Source organism: Pongo abelii, chromosome 23 (assembly GCF_028885655.2).
Source record: "Pongo abelii isolate AG06213 chromosome 23, NHGRI_mPonAbe1-v2.0_pri, whole genome shotgun sequence".
In the NCBI taxonomy this organism is placed as follows: Eukaryota; Metazoa; Chordata; class Mammalia; order Primates; family Hominidae; genus Pongo; species Pongo abelii.
The window spans coordinates 35,950,960-35,977,618 of NC_085929.1; the positions used below are offsets into that span (position 1 = coordinate 35,950,960).

The following is a 26,659-nucleotide window of genomic DNA, read 5'->3' on the forward strand; positions in this document are numbered from 1 at the left end:
GTATTATTATGCTTCCAGAGGGTTTTTTTTTTGTTTTTGTTTTGAGACAGGGTCTGGCTCTGTTACCCCCAGGATGGAGTACAGCAGCATGACCATGGCTCACTGCAGCCTTAACCTCCTAGGCTCATGCAATTCTCCCACCTCAGCCTCCCCAATAGCTGGAACTACAAATGCCCACCACCATGCCTGGCTAATTTTTGTATTTCTTGCAAAAACAGGGTTTTGCCATGTTGCCCAGGCTGGTATCGAACTCCTGAGCTCAAGGAATCCACCCACTTTGGCCTTCCAAAGTGCTGGGATTACAGGCGTGAGCCACTACACCCAGCATGTTTCCGAGTTTTGATCCTTCCACCCTTTTTGTGATCTCCCTTTGCCTTGTAAGCAAGAAAGAACAAGCATTTCCTTCTACCCTGTGGTCTTTCCTATCCTCTGGGTCACCTCTGGCCCTAACAGGTCTCCAGCATTTAGCTTGAGCCACCAGAGAAACTCAGAAGTAGAGAGCTGGGAGAGGAGGAAACTGCTGACTCACCCAACTTTATCAAACTGATACTGATTGGCTGGATTCGGAGTTTTCTTTCCATGATCCCCAGGATACAAGCAACTCAGGACTGAGTCAGGAGACAGCAAGTCACTAGAAAAGGAAAAATAGTAAGCAGCGAGAATGCAGCCAACATCTTTTTTCAACATAGGCTTGGGCATTTGGGGATGGTAATGCCACGTCTCACTGATGACCAATGCCACCATTTACTGAAGGTTTTCTGTGGGCCAGACCCTTTATATGCTTGAGGTCATTGCATCCTTACAACCCTATGAGGGAGGATTATCATTTCCATTTTATAGAGGAAAAACTCAAGGCTTTAAAATATATGGCTTGTTCAAGATCACACTGCTAGTAAGTGCTAGAGGTGGCTTTATATTGTCTGATCAAACAGACTAGTACTCTTAATCATTAATTTTTAAAAAACTCATCCCTTCAAGATTTATACGGTGCCTAAGGCCTTACCTCAGGGGAGCAAAGTCCCATGACACCAGCAGTAGAAATAATTTCAATTTTCATAAAAGCAGAACAGACTCCTTTCTGCTACAGAGAGAACAAGTGTATAGCTTTGGTGCTATGTCTATCTCATTTTGACCAAATCTTATGCTAATCACAGAAAAAGGCCCCCTGTATGTTCCCAGAAAAAGATACAATCACATACACTAGAGACAAGGTGACCCAGTGCTACGAGCGGAGAGAAATAGTGACGCCACTGCCGCCCACCTGGGATGGTTTGGGCACAGTTTGTCATTAAATGTGACAAGCAAAGAAGAGATAACGTGGGAGGGTAATGTAGTAATTTTATCACAAAGGATGACAAGGCCCATTCTTTCCCTGAACCAAAGGGGGTTCTCATTCATCTTTCCACGGATAACATCAGGAGCAACTTGGGCAGCACATGCCGATCCTGTGTTTTGGCCCCAGCATGCCTTCAGGAACTCCATGCCAGGACAGTGGAGGCTTCCAGCTCTTCCCTACTCTGTCTCACTGAGTATCCCTGTTCCCCAAGGTCTTTGCCCCCCTTCACCGCCTCAAATGGAGAACTGACTACAAAACAAATAAAACATTTCAGGCCGGGCACGGTGGCTCACGCCTGTAATCCCAGCACTTTGAGAGGCCGAGATGGGCGGATCACGAGGTCAGGAGATCGAGACCATCCTGGCTAACACGGTTGAAACCCTGTCTCTGCTAAAAATACAAAAAAAAAAAAAAAAAAAAAAAAAAAAAAAATTAGCCAGGCATGGTGGCGGGCGCCTGTAGTCCCAGCTACTCGGGAGGCTGAGGCAGGAGAATGGTGTGAACCTGGGAGGTGGAGCTGGCAATAAGCCAAGATTGCACCACTGCACTCCAGCCTGGGTGACAGAGCGAGACTCTGTCTCAAAAAAATTAATAAAATAAAATAAAATAAAACATTTCAGTCTTTTAGCAAGTGTTTAGGGACTATTACTAATAGATTGATTCAATCTATTAGTAAATAAATAAAACAGAACTAAAACTGCCCACGATGAAGGTTATTAATTGACAAAACCTGATGAAGGAATCAAACCTTCTTGGCAAAATTTATATCTGCAACACGTGGCTAAGACAACTGAACTTGGTAAAAATGATGAACATAAAAGGAAAGGCTATTTATAGTCATAAAAATATAACACCAAAACAAAAAAACTTTTTAACCAGTCAAATTTTTGTTATAAAATTTTGATAAAAAATAAGGGATTAAAAAAACCTCAGTGGCCGGGTGCAGTGGCTCACGCCTGTAATCCCAGCACTTTGGGAGGCCGAGGCGGGCAGATCATGAGGTCAAGAGATAGAGACCATCCTGGCCAAAATGGTGAAACCCCGTCTCTAATGAAAATACAAAAATTAGCCCAGCATGGTGGCACGCGCCTGTAGTCCCAGCTACTCAGGAGGCTGAGGCAGGAGAACTGCATGAACCCAGGAGGCGGAGGTTGCAGTGAGCTGAGATCGTACCACTGCACTCCAGCCTGGGCGACAGAGCGAGACTCCGTCTCAAGAAAAAAAGAAAACAAAAAACAAAACCATTAACTCTTAAGACTAGCCTGGCCAACATGGCAAAACCCCATCTCCACTAAAAATACAAAAATCAGCCAGGCGTGGTGACGCATGCCTGTAATCCCAGCTACTTGAGAGGCTGAGGCAGGAGAATCACTTGAACCAGGGAGGTGAAGGTGGCAGTGAGCCGAGATCTCACTGCTGCACTCCAGCCTGGGTGACACAGAGAGACTCCTTCTCAAAATAAATAAATAAATAAATAAATAAATAAATAAATAAAAATAAAATAAAATAAAAACATTGACTCTGTCAGGGAGAATTTTAAAAAATTCTCTAATGAATTAATGGATCTAGGCAACAGTCGTCAAGACAGTAACATCACAAAAATAGAGCCTGTGCCTGTTGATGGACGTATTCAACAACAGCCATGATACAGTCCTGCCCTCTACCTACCCTACCACCACAAAAAAATTTCAAAAACGTAATCTGATCAAGTCTCTAAGCCAACTCCCTGTTCACAATAACATACAGGTAGAAAGACAAACACATTTAACGATACCATAGGGATGCTGTCCTCAAAATCCAGACTAGGTAGAACCTACAGAGCAAACGACCCATTTTCTCCAACAAATAAAAAGACGGTGGAAAGCCCAAGACAATGAATCTTAGGAGAAAAGAAAAAAGATGGCAGGACCTTCTGATAAGAAGACACTTGAGAGAAGCTTTGCTCATTGGCAACATATGGGCCTTATAGTGATCCAGACTCAAAACACAAAACTATTAAAAAAAAATTGTTTATCTGAAACCTCCCTCCCCCCAAAAAATATATGAAAAGAATCAGGGAAATTAGAATGATAGTACGAGATTCAAGAATTAGTGTGAGAATATACCCTTATGTTTTAATAGATAAATCAATAAAACTGTATGCCAGGTTGGTGTCTTCATGTGGCCAAAGGCAGCCTGTATTTGAGCAAAGGCTTCTGGGCTGGGAGTCCAGAGTCTCGGGCTTTAGGTCCAGTGCCGCGATAATTGGTTGTATGCTCCCTGGACCTCAGTTTCTCTATTTGTAAAAGGAGGATGAGCTAGACAACACCTGAAGGCCTAAAAGACCTAATCCCGGTTTCACAGTGGCATCTCCTTTTATGTCTCCTCCCTGTTTGGGGGTCAGGGCCCACCTGGCAATGACAGCAGTGGTATACAGGTCTCGCTGACTTCGAATCATAATTCTCCGCTCTCTACCTGTGACCTTCAGGCTACCCCTTAACTGTCCAGAGCTTCAGTTAACTCACCTTGTAGAGCTATTGTGAAAGTTACAAGAGTCAATGATTATAAATCAGCTGTCCTTTACCAAGTGCTTCCTCTATGCTAAGCACTTGACCTGACTCTTCACAAGCACCCTGGGAGGGGATATTACAATTAACAACCACACAGCAAGGAAACAGATTCTGAGGCCAGGTATACAGCTTAGTGAAGAGGTGGAGTTGTGCATGCAATAAAGCCAGGCTGCAGCCCTGTTATTAGCATGTAGGGCACCTGAGAAATGAACAAGCAGAATGTTCATGATGAGCCCTACCACGATCCGGGGACCCTGGAACTCCTGATTGAACTGAGAGCCCTGGACAGTGTAACTGGGTGCTCAGAAGCAAGCCCTTGGCTCCCTCTGCTGGGGTCAGATGGGAACAGGGTCAATTTCATCCAGAGCACCTCTGGGGGGTCCAACAACACTCTCAGGCACAGCAGCCAAAGCTGCTGTGGCCTGAAGGGGATGTGGACTCTAAGTGCAGAGTCTAAAACCCAAGAGACACCATCATCATGGAGAACTGGAAGGGGTGGAAAGAGCCCTGCTCCACCAGGCACCAGAGCTGTACCTCCCTAAGCCTCAGTGGTCTTTCTACGGCTGACAGTGGGACGAAGTCAGGGCAGTGATCTTGTGAATGGAAGCTACTTCACCCTCAGCCCCCCTTGACTGTTCTTCCCACCCATGTTTGCAGAAGAAGAATGCCATGATTGGGCCGGATAAGGTGACTCATGCCTGGAATTCCAGCACTGTGAGAGGCAGAGATGGGAGGAGTGCTTGAGGCCAGGAGTTCAAGACCACCCTGGGCAACACAGCAAGACCCCGTTTCTATAAAATAAAAATAGAAAGTCAGCCAGGCACGGTGGCGTGCACCTGTAGTCCTAGTTACTCAGGAGGCTGAGGTAGGAGGATCACTACAGCCCAGAAGTTTGAGGCCACAGTGAGCTATGATCATGCCATGGTCCTCCAGTCTGGGCAACATAGTGAGACTGTGTATCAACAAAAATAGAAATTAAAAAAAGAACACTGTAGTCAGGGCCTTCCTGGGGATGCGATGATGGCTGTCATTACTGTGACTCTGCTCACTCTTCTCAAAACTTTCACAGGGACCCAACACCGTCCTCCCACCACCCAGATAAGGACATGGGCTTGGGCTGAGCTGGGGAGCAAAAATCCCAGCACCTTGGGATAGAAAGAGAAAAGGGAAAGAGTGGCCTAAATTTGGCAACCTAATAATGTCTGCCAAATCTCATTTTATATTCACACACTTTCCACTGGTAGCAAAAAGCTGGTGCTCTGCCCCACCTACTCAATTTGCAAATATGCTGTTGTCACTTTTATCATCTGCTGTGTAGTAAGAGGACTTCACAAATTAAAGTCAGAGAGTGCTTTCTAAATACCAGCGATGTGCCAGGACTTCTGGTCCATCTGGATACAAGACAAGTCAACACAGCCGTGGCCCTCTCCAGAGCCAGAGGGAGGAACCGAGAGCAGCCCCACAATGAGGCTCTTATCACCTCCCCATCCCGCACGTCACTGCCCAGAGCGCCTGCTCAATACCCTGCACTGATGGGGGTGATCAGCTCCGTGGCAGTCGTCACTTTGGCTTTTACTGTCATGATGTTGAGGTTCATGAGGTAGTAGAAAGTCAGGTGAAGCACACTGTCATCTAGAGGGGAGGACGATGAGAGAATTTATGAGTCAAAACACTCAGAGCAGAGTCAACAGAGTCATAGGGGGTAGTAAGGGAGGGGGTCAAGCGTTGAAAAACTAACTACTAGGTATTATGCCCACTACCTGGGTGATGGGATCATTCATACCCCAAACCTCAGGACCAGGCAAAATAGTGTAACAAATCGGCACATGTATCCCCAGAATCGAAAATAAAAGTTGAAATTATAACAAAAAAAGAAAAACAGAATCACAGAAAAATTCAAAGAGACTTTTACAATCATTTACTATAAAAACAAAATTGGCCAGGCGCGGTGGCTCACACCTGTAATCCTAGCACTCTGGGAGGCCGAGGCGGGCAGATCATGAGGTCAGGAGATCCAGACCACCCTGGCTAACATAGTGAAACCCCGTCTCTACTAAAAATACAAAAAATTAGCCGGGCATGGTGGCAGGCACCTGTAGTCCCAGCTACTTGGGAGGCTGAGGCAGGAGAATGGTGTGAACCCAGGAGGCGGAGCTTGCAGTAAGCAGAGATCGCGCCACTGCACTCCAGCCTGGGAGACAGAGCGAGACTCCGTCTCAAGAAAAAAAAAATCACAACAGTAATATAATGAACAAAAAGAAGCAAAGACAGCATCTACAAATTCTTTGCTACTCTTCCCACCAAGAGGTAGGGCTTAATTTCTCTGCCCTTGAGCATGGGCTGGACTTAGTGACTCTGCTTCTAACAAATACAAGATGGAAAGGGAACCAAGCGATCAAGGTCAATATCAGCAGAAATAACACAGTGATACCAGGTACTCCTGATACAACATGATAGCGACGACCTCATCTATGCTATTCTCCCCCCCCCCAAATCCATAATCTCAGTCTAATCAAGGTCATGAAACACAAGGAAAGACTGAGAAACTCACTGCCTAGAGCAGACTAAGGAGCATGGCAACTAAATGCACTTTGAGACCCTGGCTTGGATCTTGGGACAGAAAAAGGACATTAATTGAAAAAGGAAGAAACTAAAAAAATTCTGTCGTTTTGTTAACAGTATTGGGCCAATGAAATTAAGAGTAGTGTGGATCACTGTTAATCATACCATCTTTAATTAAGATGTAACTTTAAGGGAAGCTGAATGAAGAATATATAGGAACTCACGTTATTTTGGCAAGTCTTCCATGAGCCTAAAATTATCTCAAAGCCAGCCACGGTGGTGCACGCTTCCAGTCCCAGCTACTTAGGAGGCTAAGGCAGGAGGATCGTTTGAGCCCAGGGGTTCAAGACCAGCCTGGGCAACATGACAAAACCCCATCTCTACAAAAAATACAAAAATTAACTGGCATGATGGCACGTGCCTGTAGCCCCCGCTACTTGGGAGGCTGAGGTGGGAAGATCAACTGAGCCCAGGAGGTTGAAGTTGCAGTGAGCCGTGATCATGCCACTGTACTCCAGCCTGGATGACAAGAGTGAGACCCTATCTCTAAAAACAAACAAACAGCAAAAAGAAAACCAGTGTGTAGAGCCTATTTCCATCTGTGTAAAAAATAAAGTGGGAAGCAGATAAATATACATTTGTATAAAAGCTTCTAGGTGCAAAGAATCTTTCTAGAAAATACAGAAGAGGTCTGTAATAATGGTTGCCCTTGGAGGTGAGACCTAGGACTGGTATATAGGAACCTGTGGTGAGAGGGAAACTTAAATTTTACTGTTAGCTCTTATACTGCTAGAACATTTTATTATATGGTACTTTTTCATACAAACCAACTTCAAAACACATACTCTGCAGAATACAAAGTTCTACTTATATTTATTACACACGTTGGTCTTACTTAAAACCTGTATACTTTTGCAACTTGTTCTAGATATTTGACTTGCCAGATTCAGAAAGAGGTGTAGTTTTCTCAAGCTTCTGCCTTATGTGATTGGAGTTTTGTTGCTATGTTGTTATGGTTATGATTTAACAACAAAAAGAAACAAAGTCCATGCAAAACAATAAGGAAAGACAAAGCAATATGAAATGGGAATCCTTTGTTGGGCAAATAGGCGTCTGGCTCCCGGACCCTCTGCACCTGCAGCTGGGTGAACTCTTAGGTGCTACAGATCCCCTAAACAAGGTGAGTGCAGCCAGACCTTTGCACTTCAGGTCGAGCATGACAGACAGTGGGTGCCTCTTCAGCATCTCTTTGCGTTTGTCGTCCAACTGAACCCCCAGCGTGGGTCTCCGGCGTTTCTGGACAAAGGAAAGTGCCAAGCTGATGAGCATCGGTCATACCAACCTCCCCTTCCTTCTCCCAACCAGCTAGGCCTCAGCCCTACTGCCTGGCACCTGCTGCTTCAGGTAGCTGGGTTGTCAGACTCCCCTCCCAGCAGCCCTTTCTTTCAAACCTTTCTTCTGCTTCTAGGGAGGACGGCACCTGCAAACAAGCATGCCCCAGTGCATGCAGCTGCTTGATGCCCCCACAAGAGGAAATAGTTCTCACCGTGGTCTGCTCCTCCTCAGCATCCGAGTCACTCTCGTCATCTGCAGACACAGAGAGAAGGCAGCTAGAGGTGAGGGGGCTCCAAATGCTCCCTAAAGCACTCCAACCCACATGGCATAAAGGGGCCCTGACTCTGTCTTTTGTAAATAAGTTTCTCTATAATAAATAATAAATTAACTTGCTGCTTCTTATTCAGTATAGAAAACATGGTGATGAAAAAAGAAAAAAGAAGAATGACGTATAACTCGTTTTTTTCAACGGGCTTTTTGATGTCATTTAGATGGAACACAAGCCCCTCCTTGTGATGGTGGTGGCGGCTGTGGTAATAATAGTAACATAAATAATAATAATAGTAGTAGAAGCATGCATAACTTGAGGGGGTACTATGTGCTGAGAATTATGCTAAAGGCCGTATGTGCATTACCTTATTTAATCCACATAACAATCCTACATGAGGTGTTACTATCTGTTTTCACAAATGAATAAACTGAGGCTCTGAAATATTAAATACCTTCCTCAGGGTCAGTCAGCTAGTGAGTGGCAGGGCTGAAATCCACGGGCCGCACCTTGTGACTCCGGGAAGTGAGCTCTCTTTCCTGTCTACTCCAGGGTGCTAAGACATTCAAGTCAAGCTTCCTGCTACACAGAACTAGTCCAGCTAGTTCTCCAAAGACCAGGACTGACCTTGGATGGTGACTTGGTGTCCCTGGGGGAGGAATCCCAACCACTACATTACCTTGGGAGTCCTCTGGAGGCTTGAACAGAGCCTTGGCTTCATCCACACTGCCTTCGATTGCCACAGATAACGTCTTATCTGGGAGGCAAGAAGAAGTCTGGTAGGAAAGCTGCTGAGGAAAGGTGCTAAGCAGCACAAGTAGGCCAGCTCTGGGGCTGCATTTTTCCCACTTCTGCCCAGCTCCTTGCTGACGAAGGGTGGAAGGGCAAAACTCCTTGCTCCAGATGAAGGGAAACAAGGTGGGACACTTAAGTCTTCTTTTTTCCGTCATTTACTGAGAACAGAGAACTTAAGTACAAATTCCTAAACCAGCATTACCTGAAACTAGCAGTGAATGCCTCCTTTTTTGGTGCACACCAAAGCGCAGAAATTCAAACTGAGGGCCTAAAGCCACATGGAACTCCTCTGCCAATTGTCTTAGAGGTTCTCACCCAGAAATCCACGCCTGCCCACATCCCAGAAACAATGACTCTCACCTAAGTGCTTATTCTCTATTCTACACTATACCAAGCACGTGGCTGCCACTGTCTCACTTAACTGGGAGGCAGTAGGACAGTGAATAGGAACTTGGATCTTACAGTCCAGTTCCAGACCTGAGTCCCTGCCTAACCAATTCTCAAACACACGACCTGGAAAGTTATGTCACTGTCTGAGCCTCAGTTTCTGTATCTATGAAATGGGGACTTGAAAAATAGTAGCTGCTGGGTGCAGTGGCTCACACCTGTAATCTCAGCACTTTGGGAGGCTGAGGCAGGTGGATCACCTGAGGTCAGGAGTTCGAGACCAGCCTGGCCAACATGGCAAAATCCCGTCTATACTAAAAATACAAAAATTAGCTGTGTGTGGCGGCATGTGCCAGTAATCCCAGCTACTTGGGAGGCTGAGACAGGAGAATTGCTTGAATCCAGGAGGTGGAGGTTACTGCGAACCAAGATCATGCTACTGCACTGCAGCCTGGGCAACAGAGTGAGACTCCGTCTCAAAAAAAAAAAAAAAAAAAGAAAAATAGTAGCTGCCCCATTAGTGGTGGGGACTGAATGAGCTGATGCTTGTAAATTTTAATTATAAAATTATTAAAAATTAATTTTTAGGCTGGGTGTGGTGGCTCATGTCTGCTTGGGAGGCCAAGGCAAGTGGATCACCTGAGGTCAGGAGTTCGAGATCAGCCTGGCCAACATGATGAAACTCCGTCTCTACTAAATATATAAAAATTAGCCAGGCACGGTGGTGGGTGCCTGTAATCCCAGCTACTTGGGAGGCTGAGGCAGGGAGAATTGCTTGAACCTGGGAGACAGAGGTTGCAGTGAGCCAAGATCACGCCATTGCACTCCAGCCTGGGCAACAGAGCCAGACTCCAACTCAGAAAAAAAAAAAATTTTTAATCCTCACAACAATCCTACAGGAGTAATAACATTATTATAGCCATTTATAGATGAGAAACTTAAGGCTCAGAGAAGCTAGACATCACAGCCATAAGGCTGATAAACCAGGATTCAAGACCAGGTCTGTTCAACTTAAGCTTGGCCTCTCCAGCACATGAGCTAACAGCCTGTTGCATACACCAGGTATGATACCTCATTGAGTGATGTCTTGGGACCTCCTCTGAGGGTCTAGCGTTGTGAGGTCAGACAGGCCACTGCCGTCCAACTCCATTCTTAAGGGTACAGATAGTCCTAAGAACCTGAAACGGTTTGCCTAGCCACACTAAGGAGGGATGGCAAACTTCCCCCAAGTGGCTGACCACTGCCTTATCTATGGCAACCCTATGTGAATTACCACCCTTCACCCCAAACAACTAGTTGCTCCCATCAAGCACTGGCAAACACCAGACTATTTTCTTCAGCCATTAATATTAGCATTCTACAAGAACATCAAATGGAACAGGCCGATTTTAAACATAAAAGAAAAGAAAATTACTCACCCTGTCTAGGGGGCTGGGAGGATTTCATATGAGCTGATGATGGAAACAGGAGGGAGAACAAAGGGGAGGGGAGGACCAGAAGGACGAGGAAGACACAAGAAGAGAGACAGTAATGTGTTGGTGCCCAAGGTGGGAGGAGAAGCAAGCACTGGTGCAGTATATGTCTGTCTGATGCAGTGGGGTGGGGTGGGGGAGAAAATTTAGGTGCTGGGTGAAAGCTGCATTAGGGCAAAAGGCAGGGTCTCTAAAATTTTCTCAAAACCCTAGCAGAGTCGCAGGCTGCCCTCAAGCTTAATGAGGACATATCATCTAACCTGGAAATTCACAACAAAGACATGCAGCCTGATTCAAGGCATGGTGAAAGCCTGGGAGAGCTGGCTGAGACCTGTATTCACCAGGCACCCCCACCCTGAAGCAGAGCAAGAGGCACTGATCTAACGGCCAAGCGTGCCTTGATGGGGTGAGCACCTGGGAGCCCAGACAGGCTGCCTGGGCTCTGCACCCAACAGCTGTCCACCCAGGCTCACGAATGACTCAAAGCCACCCATTGTGAAATACCCATCAGGTTAATCCAGCCTTAGGCCAGCTGGTCAGAGCAGCCATGCCGGGCAATGCAGAGGGAAGAAAGCTTCTGTCACCTGAGGGCTTCGGGGCAGGACTGAGAAATTTCCTGAGCAGGTACTGCTTCCAACTGATTCACTCGGCCACAGCTGCTGCTCCCATAGCCCCTCATCCTCACCCAGGCCCCATACTCACCACAGGCCTGCCCATACGCAGTGGCCTGAACAAAGAGGACATAGAGGGGAGGCGGCAGGTGTCTGGCTGTCTCATACTGCTTGTGAGCCTGGTCAAATGGCATAAACAAGTACTCCTGCACCGGAAGGGAAGCCTGCACACAAGAGACAGATTTTTGTTCTTCCTTTTTTAGCCAGTCCACACAGGAACAAGTGGCTACTTAGTGACCGTAAATCATTATTTATAAAAGTGATACATGATAAACTAATAGAACTAATAGGCAGATAAAAGCTCAATGTAAACAAAATTATATTTCTTTATACTAGCAACAAACAGTAAGAAAATAAAATTGTTTTATTTTACTTACTGCCAGGGTGCCCTGGCTCATGCCCGTAGTCCCAGCACTTTGGGAGGCTGAGGCAGGAGGATCACTTGAGGCCAGGAGTTCAAGAGCAGCCTGGGTAACTTAGCGAGATGCCATTTCCACAAAAAAAAAAATCAATTAAAAAAAGAAATTATAAAAAGATGCCATTTCAATACCATCAATAAAACATCAATTAAGAATAAACAGGCCGGGCATAGTGGCTCACGCCTGTAATCCCAGCACTTTGGGAGGCTGAGGCAGGCGGATCACCTGAAGTCGGGAGATCGAGACGAGCCTGACCGACATAGAGAACCCCGTCTCTACTAAAAAAAAATACAAAATTAGCTGGGCGTGGTGGCATATGCCTGTAATCCCAGCTACTTGGGAGGCTGAGGCAGGAGCATCACTTGAACCCGGGAAGTGGAGGTTGCGGTGAACCGAGATCATGCCATTGCACTCCAGCCTGGGCAACAAGAGCAAAACTCTGTCTCAAAAAACAAACAAAAAATAATAAACAAGCAGGCTGGGCGCAGTGGCTCATGCCTGTAATCCCAGCACTTTGGGAGGCTGAGGCAGGTGGATCACCCGAGGTCAGGAGTTTGAGACCAGCCTGGCAAACATGGTGAAACCCGATCTCTTCTATAAATACAAAAATTGGCCAAGTGTGGCGGCACGCACCTATAATCCCAGCTACTCTGGAGGCTGAGGCAGAAGAATTGCTTGAACCTGGGAGACGGAGGTTGCAGTGAGCCCAGATTGTACCACTGCACTCCAGCCTGGGCAACACAGCAAGACCCTGCCATAAAATTAAAATAAAATAAAATAAAATAAAATAAATAAATAAAAAAATAAAATAAAATAAAATAAACAAATGAAAGGCATATAAGCCTCTACACAAAAACCTGAGAAATGAAAAGTCTAAAATAAGTGGATACATATGAATGTCAATGGCCTGGAAGACTCAAATATTGTCCAGGTAACAATTTATTCTAAAGTGGTCTGCAGATTCAATGCAATCCCAGTCAAAATCCCAGCAGGTAAAAACAGACAAGCTGATTCTGAAACTTGTATGTAAATGCAAAGGGCCAAGAATAACCAAGACAATCCTGAAGAATTAGGTTGGAACTGTGCATCGAGACTTCTGATAAAGCCACAGTAAATAAGACGGTGTGATACTGTGCAAGGATGGACACAGAGATTATACACATATCCACATGTACAAAGACATTTGATTTGTGACAAAAGTGGCACTACAGAGCAGTGGAAAGAGAATGTCTTCAATAAATGGTCAGCTAAATACCTATGTGGAAAGAAAAAATGAATTTTTACCCTTAACTTACACTATATACAAAATCACTTCCAGGATGACTACAGATTTAAGTAGAAAGATTTCTTAAACAAGACACAAAAAAAGTACTAACCATAAAGGAAAAGAATAATTAGTAAAATTAGGAATATGCACTCATTAAAAGATACCATTAGCAAAGTGAAAAGGCAGGAGGTTACAGAATGAGAAAGACCTGGGAAAAAACTCATCTCCAGGCAACCCAACAGAAAACAGGCAAAAGACTTGCCTAGGCCCATCACAAGAGGTTATCCAAAAGGCAAAACGTGCTGTGTTCAACATCACTAGTCCTCAGGGAAATAAAAATTAAAACTATAATGAGATACCCTCCAGAGTGGCCAAAATTAAGGAGACTGACAGTATAAAGTGTTGACAAGGATGTAAAACAATTAGAACTTTCATATGGTGCTGGTGGGAATTTCTGTAAATCGGTACAACCAGTTTAGAAAACTGTTTCAGTGTCTACAAAAGCTAAATATATGTATAATATATTGTATGACCTAGTAATTTCATTCCTGGGTATATATTCAACAGACAGATGTACATATGTATGCCAAAACACATGTATAAGAATGCTCATAGCAACACTATTGAAATGGCCCTAAACTGGAAACAACCAATTACTAAACATCAATGAAAACAAACTCTTGTACTCACAATAGCACAGATGAATCTTAGAAATATACTGCTGAACAAAAGAAGCCAGACATAGGAGTATATACTATGATTCTCTTTGTTTAGAGTTCAAAAACAGGCAAAACTAACCTATGATGTTAAGATGTCAAGATTATGGTTACTGGGGTGTGAGGGAAGATAGGGACTGGGAGGGGGAATAAAGGAGCTTCCAGGAAATTGTTAATGTTCTTTCTCTGGGATTTTGGGTGCTGGTTATACAGATGTGTTTGCTTCGTGAATATGCATTGAGCCATACACTTGCGAGTTATATGCTTTTCTGTATATAAAACTCTGTTTTAAAGTAACATATTGTATATTGTTTTTAAAAGTTGTATTCAAGACCTTAGGCAATGAATTCAGGTTTTGTTTCAGAGATTTTATTTGTGCGCTTTTCTTCTATTTTTTTTTTCTTTTTTTTCTTGACTCGGGAATGACTGAACTAGATCGCCTTCAGTTTCAAGTTTGCAGACTCTGCACAGTGCATGAGGATCAACTGTGCAATATATAAAGTAAAATAAAAAGCATTTTAGGCCGGGCATGGTGGCTCACGCCTGTAATCCCAGCACTTTGGGAGGCCGAGGTGGGCAGATCATAAAGTCAGGAGATCGAGACCATCCTGGCTAACATGGTGAAACCCCGTCTCTACTAAAAATATAAAACAAAAAATTAGCTGCACATGGTGGCGGGCACTTGTAGTCCCAGCTACACGGGAGGCTGAGGCAGGAGAATGGCGTGAACCCGGGAGGCAGAGCTTGCAGTGAGCCGAGATCATGCCACTGTACTCCAGCCTAGGCGACAGAGCGAGACTCTGTCTCAAAAAAAAAAAAAAAAAAGCATTTTAGGCCGGATGCGGGGGCTCATGCCTGTAATCCCAGTACTTTGGGAGGCCGAGGCAGGCGGATCACCTGAGGTCAGGAGTTCAAGACTAGCCTGGCCAACATGGTGAAACCCCATCTCTACTAAAGATACAAAAATTAGCCAGGTGTGGTGGCGGGCGCCTGTAAACCCAGCTACTTGGGAGGCAGAGCAGGAGAATCACTCGAACCTGGGAGGCAGAGGTTGCAGTGAGCCGAGATGGCGCCACTCCACTCCAGCCTGGGCGACAGAGCAACTCTGTCTCAAAAAAAAAAAAAAAAAAAAAAAGCATTTTAAAGTCATGGGGGGTGGTGGCAAAGGTGGGTAAGGAAAAAAAAAAAAAAGTGGTATTCAAGTTTGTAAAACAAAAGATCCCAGTTCCCAGTCCTCAAGGTAGCTGCTAATGGTTTGGTATGAATATAGACTTTTCGAAGCATATATTCAACTCCTACATGTATATATCCCTACAGGTACTTTGTAAACCAAGGTATAGAAATGAATCCATACTATATGTTCTACAACTTGCATTTCTTATTTAATAATATGACAGATCTTCTTTCATATTTCAGTTATTCTGTCAGTGGTTCGATATCAGTGGTTTGATTCCATACTTTCATCACAGCTCTAAGGCTGTACCATACAAGAATTTATTTAACCTGTACCCTACTTAAGGACATTTAGAAAGTTTCCAGGTAACAAGAGAAAATTTCACCGTGCAGAGGCTTTGGTTAAGTACAACCAAAACTTTTAATTTCTGCTCTATCACCAAGGCTGGAGCGATCCTCCTGCCTCAGCCTTCCAAGTAGCTGGGATGACAGGCACATGCCACCACGCCCAGTTAATTTTTTTTTTGTAGAGGCAGGGTCTCCCTCTCCCGATATTGCCCAGGCTGGTCTCAAACTCCTGGGTTCAAGTGATCGTCCCCCGTCAGCCACCCGAAGTGCTAGGATTACAGGCATGAGGCACCACAAGCAGTCAACAACTCTCCTTCTACGGTTAGAGTTGAAGAAAGGAAATATAGATCTTGCCAAATCCTAAGAAAAAATGCAAATTTATCTCTAGGATCCTTTTACAAAGTTCTTTCATATTAGCCATCTACCTTGCTTCATAAAATTATAAGGATTTAGACCAAATCTGGCTTCGCAAAGCAAATAAAAAGTGGGTCACCTATATAGAAAGACATTATATTTTACAGGTAAAGTGTGGACTCTTCCTCATGAGTAAAGTTTTTTTCAGAGTGAGAAGATCTGCTGAGCAGTCTGACCCTGAAGCATGGTCAGGGGGATCAAACAGACATCCACAGGAAGCAAGTTTGGATGCCTGGAGATTGTGAGGCCGGTGGGGGCCATTGCAGGGGGTAAACTAAATTTACACAGTCTGAGAAAGTACGTTACCCAGAGAAGGCCCTGGATGAAAACACCCAGGTCAATGTGTGTATATATTCCTGAGGCCAGCACTTCTTCCTCCCAGACACAGGCTTATCACACCAACTGGGTAGGGATGCAGACAAGGCCATCCTTATACTATAATTTAGGGTAATAGACCTGGCAAAGCCCAAAGGGTGACATGGCTTCTGGCAGCACCTGGTCAGTGGTGGAGGCAAAGCAAAAGGCCAGCGGGCCCCACCTGCATGATGCTGTTGAGGCGGGGCTGGAGGCTGCTCAGGTACTCCTTCTTCACCTCAATCTCCTTGAGAATCTTCTCCTTGTTGGATAGGCACTCTCGGTACTTCTCCGCCAGCCTGTTGGGGGAGGAAAGAGCATTGTCACCTGATATCCCCCAGTGATACCTCAACATGCCTGTTCACTGTCAGACTCCACTTAATGGTAGCAGCCATGATTAACTGCTAATGTTTATCCAGCACTCAATGTGTGCCAGGTACTTTGGTGAGCTCTTTAAAAGCATAATTACATTTAATCCTTATAAAGACCCTGGAAGACAGGGACTTTTCTTATCCCCAAAGGAGGAAACCAAGGCTCAGGCAAGTAGATAACTTGCCCAAGGGCATCCAGCTAAGAATAAACACTGCGCTGGGCTTTGGATCCATGTCTCTTGCTCTCCAGAGGCTCTGTCTGCTCTGTAACCACTAGGGAATACACATGCCATCTTCTGCTCCATTTCTTGCTTGAGAGGTAAGACCTAAAACTTTCACAAACATGGACTTAGCAGCTATATAACCCAAAAGAGGCCCATGGACTGGCCTGGTTAGCACAGAGTGGGAATAGATTCTGGACCAATGCCACAAGAATGCAGCACTGATGGCTGAGTCAGTGCCCAGCACAATCAGTGGACTAGACAGCAGAGTGACAGGTCAGCCCCATCTGCTAAGACACTGACACAAATTTCCTAAGAACCAGACTCGGCCAGGGATGGTGGCTCATGCCTGTAATTCTAACACTTTGGGAGGCCCAGGCAGGAGGATCACCTGAGGTTGAGAGTTCAAGACCAGCCTGGCCAATATGGTGAAACCCGTCTCTACTAAAATACAAAAATTAGCTGGGCACAGTGACATGCGCCTGTAATCCCAGCTACTCAGGAGGCTGAGACAGGAGAATCACTTAAATTGGGGAGGCAGAGGTTGCAGTGAGCCGAGATAGCACCACTGCACTCCAGCCTGGGTGACAGAGCGAGACTTCATCTCAAAAAAAAAAAAAAAACAAAAAACCATATCCAGTGCTTATTAAATTCATAATATGAACCAAAAACAGAGAATACATTCCATAACAGAAAAAGGCAAGTATACAGCTACTTCACCAACAAAAAACAGAAAAGATGTGCCAATCAAAAGCCCTAGTATTCTTGTACAAATATGAAAGGGGAAAAAGTTACCATGAAAAGTTCATTATGGAAAAATAAAACAAACAAACAAACAAAACCACTGTATTTTTAGAATGACTTAGATTAAAACAGACAGTACTGGGCAGGCACAGTGGCTCACGCCTATAATCCCAGCACTTTGGGAGCCCAAGGCGGGTGGATCATCTGGGGTCAGGAGTTTGAGACCAGCCTGGCCAACATGGTGAAACCCCCGTCTCTATTAAAAATACAAAAATTGGCCGGGCACAGTGGCTCACACCTGCAATCCTAACACTTTGGGAGGCCGAGGTAGGCCAATCACGAGGTCAAGAGATAGAGACCATCCTGGCCAACATGGTGAAACTCCGCTTCTACTAAAAATACAAAAATTAGCTGGGCGTGGTGACACACGCCTGTAGTCCCAGCTACTCAGGAGGCTGAGGCAGGAGAATTGGTTGAACCAGGGAGGTGGAGGTTGCAGTGAGCCGAGATCACGCCATTGCATTCCAGCCTAGGCGACAAGAGTGAAACTCCGTGTCAAAAAAATAAATAAATAAATAGATAAATAAATAAACCTCTTTATTCGTATAGAAAAGTTTATACCTAAAGTGTGACTTGAAGCATTATTATTATTTTTTTTTGAGATGGAGTCTCGTTCTGTTGCCCAGGCTAGAGTGCAGTGGCGCAATCTCGGCTCACTGCAACCTCTGCCTCCCGGCTTCACGCCATTCTCCTGCCTCAGCCTCTTGAGTAGCTAGGACTACACGCACCCGCCACCATGCGCGGCTAATGTTTTATATTTTTAGTAGAGATGGGGTTTCACCATGTTAGCCAGGATGGTCTCGATCTCCTGACCTTGTGATCCACCTGCCTCGGCCTCCCAAAGTGCTGGGATTACAGGCGTGAGCCACCGCACCCGGCTGAAGCATTATTTACGACAGCAAAAAATGGAAACAACCTAAAATCCAACAGGGGAATAATTTTGTGAATTTTTCTATACATTAGAATATACACTAGAATGTTGCACAACCTCCTGAAATAGTGTTTACAAAGCTTTATGCCACAGGCATACACTTATAGATAAGGGAAAAGGCAAATACAAAATTAGATTTATGGTACAAAAGATAAGAAGGTCTTTGGCATTAAAATTTCAAAGAGAGACCAGGCGTGGTAACTCACACCTGTAATCCCAGCACTTTGGGAGGCCAAAGTGGGAGGATCACTTGAAGCCAGGAGTTCAAGACCAGCCTGGGTAACAGGGTGAGACCCCTGCTCTACAAAAATAAAAATATTCGCCAGGCATGGTGGCAGGCACCCATAGTCCTGGCTACTTGGGAGGCTGAGGCAGAAGGATCGCTTGAGCCCAGGAGGTCAAGGCTGAAGTGAGTCATGACAGTGCCACAGCACTCCATCCTGAGCAATAGAGTGAAACGCCATCTCTTTGGGGAAAAAAAAAAAAAAAAAAGGGCCAGGCACAGTGGCTCACGTCTGTAATCCCAGCACTTTGGGAGGCCAAGGCAGGCAGATCACTTGAGGTCAGGAGTTCGAGATCAGCCTAGCCAGCATGGTGAAACCCCATCTCTACAAAAAATACAAATAATAGATGGGCGTGGTGGTGCACACCTACCACCCAGCTACTCGGGAGGCTGAGGACTCAGAATCACTTGAATCTGGGAGGCAGAGGTTGCAGTGAACTGAGATCACACCACTGCACTCCAGCCTGGGAGACAGAGTGAGACTCCATCTCAAAAAAAAAAAAAAAACAAAAAAAAACCCTTAAGCAATTATAACCCCACCCCATCCATGATGAGGTTGGTGAAGTTTAAACTATCCAGTGTGATTTAATCATATAAAATGGGATTTGGTCTTAGAAACTCCTCTGAGAGTTCCACAGTGTTTTGCTGCCTTATCCTGGGTCATGACAAAGCACTGACACTTTGTGGTTAAAAGGTCAGGAAGGAGGAAATGCTACCTTTTCCGCTGCTCCAGCTCCCAGTCCAGACGTGCTAGTGTTTGCTGGTGAGGGTCTCCCATGGTGACTTCGGCCTTGCTGATATCTGGTGGAGCCTCCTTATAAAACTCCTCTAAACTGACCAGATCAATTTCTTCATGCTTTGACCTAAGACAAAAACATGACATCAAGCTGCTGTTCTCAGGAAACCAAACTATAGTTTAAGCAGGCCCAAAGTTACCCCCAACATATGTCTGCTTAGCCCTGGTCTACAACTTAGGATCCTGGAATCCAGTCTTCTCCACAAATGCTCATTAGCAGATGTTTCAGTGTGAAGAAAGGTAGTTGGTGACATGCCATAGGATCCTTATCCATGCTGTCCAACCTTTTCACCCATGAATTAAAGACTCGGAAGGGATTCTTATCAAATTTACAAATGTCTCCAAGCTGAGCAGGAGAACTAATAGCTAAAAAGTCAAATAAAAACACTACAGCCTGGCCTAGGCTGTCAGGTTGAAAGCAAGACATCACTTAACAGGAATAAATATAAGGGTCTGCACTTAAGTTCAAGACATTAGCTGCATAAGAATAGAATGAGGAAGATCCAGCATGGGAGAACTAGATGGAAAAAGATCTAGAGGCTTAAACTGTTGCATGCATAGTGATTTATATGTATAAAAGAAAAGAAATTCTGCCAGGCATGGTGGCTCACCCCTGTAATCCCAGCACTTTGGGAGGTCGAGGTAGGTGGATTACCTGAGGTCAGGAGTTCGAGACCAGCCTGATCAACAAGGTGAAACCCCATCTCTACTAAAAATTAGCCGGGCGTGGTGACGCATGCCTGTAATCCCAGCTACTTGGGAGGCTGAGGCAGGAGAATCGCTTGAACCCGGGAGGCAGAGGTTGCAGTGAGCCAAGATTGAACCATTGCACTCCAACCTGGGAGACAGAGCGAGACTCTGTCTCAAAAAAATCCAACTCTCTTTGCTGTATTAACATAGTTGACTGCTCAGGTTATGGTCAGATGACAGTAATAATAAGAGCAGCTATCATATATTAATAAGCACCCACTATATGTCATCCTCACCTCATTTAAGCCTTACAACAACTCTAAAGAGGTGGGGAGTTTTAATCTCCATTTTTTGACTGAGATGGAGGCTTCTATCAGTAAGCAGCTTGCCCAAGGTCCACAGCTAGGGAGTGGCCAAGCTGGGATTTGAACCCAGGCTGTGTAACTTCAAGGCCTATGCTCCTTCCATGTGGCCACCTGCCTCCCAACAGGCGCAAGTTCCGCTGTATTCTGGGTTTGTCAGTTTCCATTTGGGTGATGATTACAGACCAGTGCATCACATTATTTTGTTTTTGATACCTTTTTAATTTGGAAATAGTTTAAGACTCCAAGAAGTTTCAAAAATAATACTTGGAATGTATTTCCTCCATGTACCTTTCACCCAATGATACTATGTTATCTAACCACATTATACATTGCCAAAACCAGGAACTGACACTGGTACAATATTATTAACTCAAGTACAGACCTGATGCAGATTTCGCCTCTATTCATATTTAACTGTTATTATGTGACGATTTTGTGGAACAGATAAAGATGCCTCTCAAAAATCAGCATCAGGGCTGGGCACAGTGGCTCATGCCTGTAATTCTAGCACTTTGGGAGGTCGAAATGGGTGGATCATCTGAGGTCAGGAGTTTGAGACCAGCCTGGCCAACATGGTGAAACCCTGTCTTTACTAAAAATACAAAAATTAGCTGGGCGTGGTGGCTCATGCATGCAATCGCTTGAACCCAGGAGGCAGAGGTTGCAATGAGCCAAGATCACGCCACCACACTCCAGCCTGGGCAACAGAGTGAGGCTTTGTCTTAAAAAAAAAAAAAAAAAAAAAAACAAAGAAAAAAAAAATCAGCATCAGGCCAGGCGTGGTGGCTTAAACCTTTAATCTTAGCCTTTTGGGAGGCCAAGGCGGGTAGATCATTTGCAACCAGGAGTTTGAGACTAGCCCAACATGGCAAAACCCTATCACTACTAAAAATACAAAAAATTAGCCAGGCGTGGTGGCGCACGCCAATAGTCCCAGCTACTCAGGAGGCTGAAATGGGCGGATCATCTGAGCCAAGTCAAGTCAAGGCTGCAGCGAGCCGGGATTGTGCCACTGCACCAGCCTGGGTGACAGGAGTGAGACCCTGTCTCAAAAAGAAAAAAAAAAGACAAAAAACAAAACAACCAATCAGCATCATGATTATTAAAAATATTCTGGACCCGCCGGGTGCGGTGGCTCACGCCTGTAATCCCAGCACTTTGGGAGGCTGAGGCGGGCTGATCATAAGATCAGGAGATCGAGACCATCCTGACTAACACGGTGAAACCCTGTCTCTACTAAAAACACAAAATATTAGCCAGGCGTGGTGGCAAACGCCTGTAGTCCCAGCTACTTGGGAGGCTGAGGCAGGAGAATGGCGTGAACCCGGGAGGCGGAGCTTGCAGTGAGCCGAGATCACGCCACTGCACTGCAGCCTGGGCGACAGAGCAAGACTCCGTCTCAAAAAAAAAAAAAAAAAAAAAAAAAAGTATATATATATCCTGGACCCAATGTCTAATAGGCCCCCTGCACATGTCAAGTTTGTTACAGATAAAAGCTGCTTTCAGTTTGCATAAACAGGTCTGATGAAGTGAGAACATTTTCCCTTCTCTTCCCATTTACTCCTTCCTCCTTCTTATCTCTCAGCTTGGTTTTGAGGAAGGACACAAACAAATTGTAGTTTCTTCACCTGAAGGCAGCTAAGCAGCAAGAAATTCAGGTTCCAAAGAATAAAATCCATTTTCAGAAATGAATTGCTGGGACTACAGAAAGGAAAACTGGGCCAAAAGGTTAAAAGAATGTGACTGGAAGTGAGTTGCTCCCATACAACACGACCAGGAATCCAACTGGTAATGTAAAGACCCCTGATAGGGAGAGAGACCTGCTTTTTACCAAGTGCAGAGCTCAAAACTCAAAAAGGTCAGAGAGACTTCTGAGGTTCTTTATGCAGCCTGAAACCACAGCTTGCAATTCTCCCACATTCACCCTTGCAATTTACCCTTCTCCCAGATCCTACAGTTTTCTAAGCTCATCAGATTTCTTTTTAAGGAGAGACTTAGGCTGGGAGCAGTGGCTCACGCCTGTAATCCCAGCACTTTGGGAGGCCGAGGTGGGAGGACCACCTGAGGTCAGGAGTTCGAGACCAGCCTGGCCAACATGGCAAAACCCCGTCTCTACTAAAAATACAAAAATTAGCCGGGTGTGGAGGTGGGCGCCTGCAATCCTAGCTACTCAGGAGGCTGAGGCAGGAGAATCGCTTGAACCCAGGAGGTGGAGGTTGCAGTGAGCTTAGAATGTGCCACTGCACTCCAGCCTGGGTGACAGGGCAAGACTCCATCTCAAAAAAAAAAAAAAAGAAACAGACTTACAGTGAGCTACATGGGAAAAAGCAGTTACCGAGAGACCACATGTGCCAAAGCCCTGTCCTCCCAAACTCACTTAAACTCCAAACATTTGGTGATCTCCTTCTGTAGGTGCATCACCTCATACAACAGGTTCTGGAGCTGCAGGTGATAGGCATCTACTTTCTGCTTAGCCTGAAGGGAGAATATAATCAGAGGTGAGCAGAGCAAGTCAGGATGGGGCAGAGGGAGGGTCAGCAAACTAAGAGAAGGTGTAAAGGGAATAAAGAAGGGGATGGGGCTGGGTGCAGTGGCTCACGCCTGTAATCCCAGCAATTTGGGAGGCCGAGGCGAGTGGATCACCTGAGCTCGGGAGTTCAAGACAAGCCTGGCCAACAAGGTGAAACCCCATCTCTACTAAAAAACACAAAAATTAGCTGGGCATGGTGGTGGGAGGTGCCTGTAATCCCAGCTACTTAGGAGGCTGAGGCAGGAGAATCGCTTGAAGCTGGGAGGCGGAGGATGTGGTGAGCTGAGATCGCGCCACTGCACTCTAGCCTGGGGGATAGAACGAGTCTCTATCTCAAAAAACAAAAAACAAAAAAAAAAAAGGGGGGGGATGGGGAGGAGAAAGGAGGAAAGTTAAAATTAAACCTTTTAACTACTACCTCGTGGGTCTGATCTCTTCCTTTCTTCAACCTGATGTGGGCTAATCGGTTAAGCTTCTTTAGAGTCATGAAATGCACACAGCTCTGGATCCTCCGTTCTTCTATTTCGATTGCCTGTGGGTAAAGAAAACAGTAAAGCCCGCTGACAACAGGGGCTAGCTCAGCTTCCTTCAGTCCCTTACCACTGACCCATCCTCATCTGGGGCCAAAAAAGGCACTGGAGGGAGCTCAGAACCATGAGAAGAGTCATGAAGAAAATAAGAGGACGATTGTATAAGGAAAATGCTTAAGAATCTCGAGCAAAAAAAAGTAATTTCTGCTTGGACTAGAGTAACAGGAATTGAAGATGGAATAAGGGCAGCAAAGGCACAATCTGTCTCTACAGATCCTACACAGAGATCCCAGGAATAGTAACATCTTGCCATAAAAGTTGACCTCTATAAATAACATTACAGGATAACTTAAATGGAAAATAACAGAATTATAGCCATAAAGCTTGGCTACAATAGATTGAATGCAATAATTGTAACAAAACTTGTCAGCATAAGCACAAATACCTGAGATTCCTGGGGAAAAAAATGGATTTAAAAAAACTTATCTATCGAGTTTTTAGTCACATTGTTTAATTTCTCTGCCCCTAAAACCTCATTTATTCATTTACTATTAATGATAATTTCATTTTTGGTATCTACAATTTACTTGTACACATCTATCTTTGTATCAAGCAAATGTATCAATGCTTGTATCAAGCATTGATACAAGCATGAGAAATGCTTTGTATCAAGCATTTCTCAACACCTAGCAAAATGCCTGGCACTTAATAAATATTAATTGGATGAATGATCAAATTAGTAGGGAAAAAATTAATTATCCTGTACTTTCATTCCTGTAATTGGTGACTGAGTGGTGATAAGAAGTTCCAATAAATTAATAGGTTTTGGGAGCCCTGAGCTCCAATCACCTGATCATGGCTGGGACAGAAGATCAAGATCAGGAAGGGCCCTGGTAGGTGTAAAAACAGCCTCATCTATGCAAACCCACCAGGTTCATGGCCACCTGGTCCCACTCCTTACCACATCCTTGCCACCCCTACTCTTCAGGTCTTGGATCTCAGCCATCAGCCTCTGTAGCTCCTGGCAGGTATACTTGTATAACTCATAGTCTCTGCCAGGGTCCCGCAGATCCACCTCGGCCTCCTCACTGTAGTATTTACCTTCCTGTAGAGGTAAGGATAAAGGCTCTGTGTGCATGGGGTAAAAGTCTCCCTGTTGGGATCAGGGACACTTGGCTGACATCTCCTTTTAGATAAAAACAGTAACAATGAAGCCTCAGTCGGGTCTCTAAAAGATCTGGTCCTTAAATCAAATGCTTTTCTTCTCTTCAAAATAGAAACCTCTTTTGCTTTCTGACTGCAGAGTAACGCATGCCTGGTGTCAAAGATTCAGAATATACAGAGGAGTATCAAAAAGAAAATGGAAAAATTGCCTATAATTTCGCCTCTCAGTCCGAAACTGAGTGAAGATTGTGGATAAATAAACATTTTATTTGTAAACAAAACAGGATCATATTGTCCGTGCTGTTAAGTGCAACTTCCCATCTGTATCAGTCCGTTTTCACGCTGCCAATAAAGACACACCTGAAACGGGGAACAAAAAGAGGTTTAATTAGACTTACAGTCCCACATAGCTGGGGAGGCCTCAGAATCATGGCGAGAGGTGAAAGGCACTACTTACGTGGCGGCAGCAAGAGAAAAATGAGGAGGAAGCAAAAGCAGAAACCCCTTATAAACCCATCAGATGTCGTGAGACTTACTCACTATCATGAGAACAGCACGGGAAAGACTGGCCCCCATGATTCAATTACCTCCCACTGGGTCCCTCCCACAACATGTGGCAATTCTGGGAAATACAATTCAAGTTGAGATTTAAATCCCAAACCATATCATTCTGCCCCTGGCCCCTCCGAATCTCATGTCCTCACATTTCAAAACCAATCATGCCTTCCCAACAGTCGCCCAAAGTCTTAACTCATTTCAGCATTAACCCAAAAGTCCATAGTCCAAAATCTCATCTGAGACAAGGCAAGCCCCTTCCGCCTATGAGCCTGTAAAATCAAAAGCAAGCTAGTTACTTCCTAGATACAATGGGGGTACAACGGGGGTAAATATAGCCATTCCAAATGGGAGAAACTGGCCAAAACAAAGGGGTTACAGGGCCCATGCAAGACTGAAATCCAGTGGGGCAGTCAAATTTTAAAGCTCCATAATGATCTCCTTTGACTCCAGGTCTCACATCCAGGTCAAGCTGATGCAAAAGGTGAGTTCTCATGGTCTTGGGCAGCTCCACCCCTGTGGCTTTGCGGGGTACAGTCTCCCTCCCTCCTGGCTGCTTTCATGGGCTGGCACTAAGTATCTGCGGCTTTTTCAGGTGCACGGTGCAAGCCATTGGTGGATCTACCATTCTAGGGCCTGAAGGGATGGTGGTCCTCTTCTCACAGCTCTACTAGGCAGTGCCTCAGTAGGGACTCTGTGTGGGGGCTCTGACCCCACATTTCCCTTCCACACTGCCCTAGCAGAGCTTCTCCATGAGCACGCTGGCAGCAAACTTTTGCCTGGGCATCCAGGTGTTTCCATGTATCTTCTGAAATCCAGGCGAAGTTCCCAAACCTCAATTCTTGACTTCTGTGCACCCACAGGCTCAACACCACATGGAAGCTGCTAAAGCTTGGGGCTTCCACCCTCTGAAGCCACAGCCCAAGCTCTACATTGGCCCCTTTCAGCCACGCCTGGACTGGCTGGGACACAGGGCACCAAGCCCCTAGGCTGCATACAGCACAGGGACCCTGGGTCTGGCCCAAAAAACAACTTTTTCCTCCTGGGCCTCCGGGCCTGTGAGGGGAGGGGCTGCCATGAGGTCTCTGACATAGCCTGGAGACACTTTCCCCATGGTGTTGGGGATTAACATTAGGCTCCCTGCTACTTATGCAAATTTCTGCAACCAATTTGAATTTCTCCTCAAAAAATGGGTTTTTCTTTTCTTTCCTTTTTTTATTTTTATTTTTATTTTTTGAGACAGAGTCTCGGTCTTGTCACCCAGGCTGGAGTGCAGTGACATGATCTCAGTTCACTGCACCCTCCGCCTCCCAGGTTCAGGCAATTCTCCCGCCTCAGGCTCGTGGGTAGCTG

The 26,659-nt window shown here is 45.2% G+C and overlaps 1 protein-coding gene across 12 annotated transcripts in view; it reads right to left on the reverse strand.

The window, feature by feature from the left end:
• THOC5 (THO complex subunit 5) overlaps positions 1-26,659 on the reverse strand; it is a 48,987-nt gene that overhangs the window by 16,160 nt on the left and 6,168 nt on the right. For 4 of the 12 annotated variants that reach the window (XM_054542978.2, XM_054542976.2, XM_054542977.2 and 1 more), the window contains 11 exon segments: positions 24,549-24,692; positions 23,476-23,589; positions 22,905-23,002; positions 19,393-19,539; positions 16,251-16,365; positions 11,407-11,539; positions 8,730-8,807; positions 7,994-8,034; positions 7,644-7,743; positions 5,409-5,517; positions 530-631 (listed from right to left, as the gene is read on the reverse strand). In XM_054542978.2, coding sequence (XP_054398953.1) covers positions 530-631; positions 5,409-5,517; positions 7,644-7,743; positions 7,994-8,034; positions 8,730-8,807; positions 11,407-11,539; positions 16,251-16,365; positions 19,393-19,539; positions 22,905-23,002; positions 23,476-23,589; positions 24,549-24,692 — 1,181 coding nt within the window. 12 annotated transcript variants of the gene reach the window in all.